The sequence below is a fragment of the Otolemur garnettii genome, unplaced genomic scaffold, assembly GCF_000181295.1.
Source record: "Otolemur garnettii isolate 467f Iridium unplaced genomic scaffold, OtoGar3 scaffold00052, whole genome shotgun sequence".
In the NCBI taxonomy this organism is placed as follows: domain Eukaryota; kingdom Metazoa; phylum Chordata; class Mammalia; order Primates; family Galagidae; genus Otolemur; species Otolemur garnettii.
Window position 1 is genome coordinate 138,837 of NW_003852447.1, and position 3,111 is coordinate 141,947.

A 3,111-nucleotide genomic window follows, 5' to 3' on the forward strand; every position below is an offset into this window, starting at 1 on the left:
TAGGGCGCTGGCCCCATATACTGAAGGTGGTAAGTTCAAACCAAGCCCCAGCCAAACTGAAACAAAAAAATAGCTGGGCCTTGTGGCAGGCACCGTTGTCCCAGCTACTCAGGAGGCTGAGGCAAGTGAATCACCTAAGCCCAAGAGCTGGTGGTTTCTGTGAGCTATGATGCCACAGCACTTTACTGAGAGTGACCAAGTGAGACTCTGTCTCTAAAAAAAAAAACAAAAAGAAATATAATTACCTCAGAGAGATTCTAAAGTATAGTTTTTCCTGATCAACATTAACTACACCTTAAGAGTACTACTACTGGGTTTACCTAAACCAAAAGTTATGCAACGATTTGTATGATATACCTATGTTGTTGGTTTTTTTGAGACAGAGTCTCCCTATGTTGCCCTTAGTAGAGTGCCATGGCGTCACAGTTCACAGTAACCTCAAACTCTCGGGCTTCAGCAATTCTCTTCCCTCAGCCTCCCAAGTAGCTGGGACAACAGGCACCTGCCACTATGCCCAGCTATTTTGTTGTTGTTGTTGTCGTTGCAGTTGTCATTGTTGTTTAGCTGGCCTGGGCCAAGTTCGAACCCGCCAGCCTCAGTATGTGTCTGGCACCATAACCACTGTGCTATGGGCATCGAGCCTAGAAGGTTTATTTGGATGTCTATAATCTTAATAGAATTCTAGAAAACTAGAAACATTTGTGAAGTAAAATGGTACTTATTACCTTGAAACTAACAGAAAATTCCTTCTTTTGGATAAACCCAAGCTTCCTCTTCTTAAGGTAAAATGAGATATCACAACTATTCAGGAATAGCTGAATCTTGCCCACTTTTCTCTCTAGGTTCTTTGGATCTAGTGAGGATCAAACCAAGGTAAAAACTAGGCTAACAGTCTTCTAAAAACTGGAGAATGCTAACTGCGGTTCACACTTCCTTCTCCGGCATGCTGATTGATTCATTAATATTGTATACATTTCTAATGTCTTCCCAATTTGAACAGAAAGAAAAAGACCTTGAAACAAACATCTATATTCATAACATAAAACAGCACTGTCCATATTCAACTGTGAGAGATTTAAAAATCACACGCCCTGAAGGGAAAGTATTTTTCCTCTTTATATTTTCTATATAACTGTGTAATAGCAAGAAATCTAAATGAAAAATAACCAAGATGTTATTTCTTTTAAACTGATTTCCCATTTTTTTCATAGTCAGTTTTTAGATTAACATCCCACTCCAAAAAGAAAGGTAGAAAATATCTTTAATACCTGTATGTCTCCAACTCTTCAGCTGCATGGCTGATCTTTTCATCTACTTTGGAAAGTTTTTCTTCTTTCTCTAACCGGTAATTTTCCTCTACTGTTAACTTCCTTGGAACAAAAAATGTTTTAATTACTTTAATGTACGTCATTAAATAATCCATTTTATCTTTTTAATTACATCACAACTGGTGAGTCCCATAAACTTATTTTCCTAACACTACTGAAAACATCGCCTGCAAGGGAAAAAAAGTATCTGTATAAATATTCTAGGTCTGGAATTTAATATTATAAACTAAAATTGTAAAGTGCTGTGTCTAATACAGTGCTACTAACATTAGTAGTTTCAAAAGTTTTCTACATGTACGTATCATAAAATATAATTATCAAAGATATTAACAAAAACGATTATGACAATACATCATTTATTAAGCCTTCCTATGTAAAGAAGCATCACATTTACTAGACAAGAAGTCACCAACCTCAGCTCAGTGCCTCTGTTCAGTGGTTAGGGTGCTGGCCACAAACAGCAAGGCTGGCAGGTTTGAACCCAGCCTGGACCTGCTAAACAACAATGACAACTGCAACAAAAAAAATGCCAAGCATTGTGGCAGGTACCTATAGTCCCAACTACTTGGGAGGCTGAGGCAAGAGAATCACTTAAGCCCAAGAGTTTGCAGTTGCTGTGAGCTGTGACACCACAGTACTCTGCTGGTGGCAACATAGTGAGACTGTCTCAAAAAAAGAAGTCACCAACTAACAAACTGTGTTTGAGTGATTTTTAAATTGGAAATTGGTGGTTTTAAAAAGTAATCAGGCAGGCGATGCCTGTGGCTCAAAGGAGTAGGACACTGACCCCATGTACCGGAGGTGGTGGGCCTGGCCAAAAACTGCAAAAAAAAAAAAAAGTAATTAGGCTTTTAGACCAGTTCACCAAAAAAAAAAATTGTAATGAACCCAAAGTAGACAATATTAGTCCTACTACTAATAATAGGTAACTTACTGAGTTATCTGTGTACGTGCCAGAAATTGCTCTTAAGCTTTTACGTGTATTATCTTATTTAATTAGTACAACAGCTCTACAAAAAGGGTACTATTATTATCCATATTTTACAAAAATAAAAATGAGGCACCAAGAAACATTATGGACCAAGACACAGAGCTCGCAAGTAATGACTCCTTTATGCTATTTACCCAGGTTGGTGCAATTATATCATTAATAACACTGGTCCCTCAAGAAATATTTACCAAACCCCACAAAAAAATACATTTTGGAGTTCCAAATGGCTATTTCCTTTCCTTCATAAACTTCGGGAAGAAATGTGAGAACCCCTACAAGGCAGCAATAAATGTTTTATATTCTACACACTACATCACCTATGGCTTAGAAAGCATTCCCCCAGGTCAAGCATTTCCTAGTTGTTATTAGAAAATAAAAGTCATCTCCTTAGGAAAGCATGAAAGTAATATCAGCACGGGTATGGAAGAGAAAGACGTTTTTACCCCTCCCCTTAAAATGCAATGTCCATGTACCTCTCCCTAGCATCCGGCTGAGCCAATTAATGATGGGAATTACACTGTGAAAGGAACCCAAAGATATGAGAAAAACAATCAGACCTTACTTCATATATCTAAAGCAATACACCAAGCTTTTAGGTCCTACCACTTCACTTCTCTCCAATACTAAATTTAGAAAAGTGCTAGTAATGCTATATATCTAGCATTAATGAAAAACATTAAGCCAGCAAGCATCTAAAAAATGAACCTATGGCTCGGCGCCTGTGGCTCAAGTGGCTAAGGCGCCAGCCACATACACCTAAGGTGGCAGGTTCGTATCCCCAGCCCGGGCCCG

The 3,111-nt window shown here is 38.3% G+C and overlaps 1 protein-coding gene across 1 annotated transcript in view; it reads right to left on the reverse strand.

Moving 5' to 3' along the window:
* Positions 1-3,111, reverse strand: part of MIA2 (melanoma inhibitory activity 2) — a 96,853-nt gene that overhangs the window by 25,261 nt on the left and 68,481 nt on the right. Inside the window, exons 18-20 of the mRNA XM_023514394.1 lie at positions 1,269-1,370; positions 831-834; positions 425-464 (exon numbers count right to left, since the gene is read on the reverse strand). Of these exons, the coding sequence (XP_023370162.1) occupies positions 425-464; positions 831-834; positions 1,269-1,370 (146 nt within the window). The remainder of the gene's footprint in view (positions 1-424; positions 465-830; positions 835-1,268; positions 1,371-3,111) is intronic.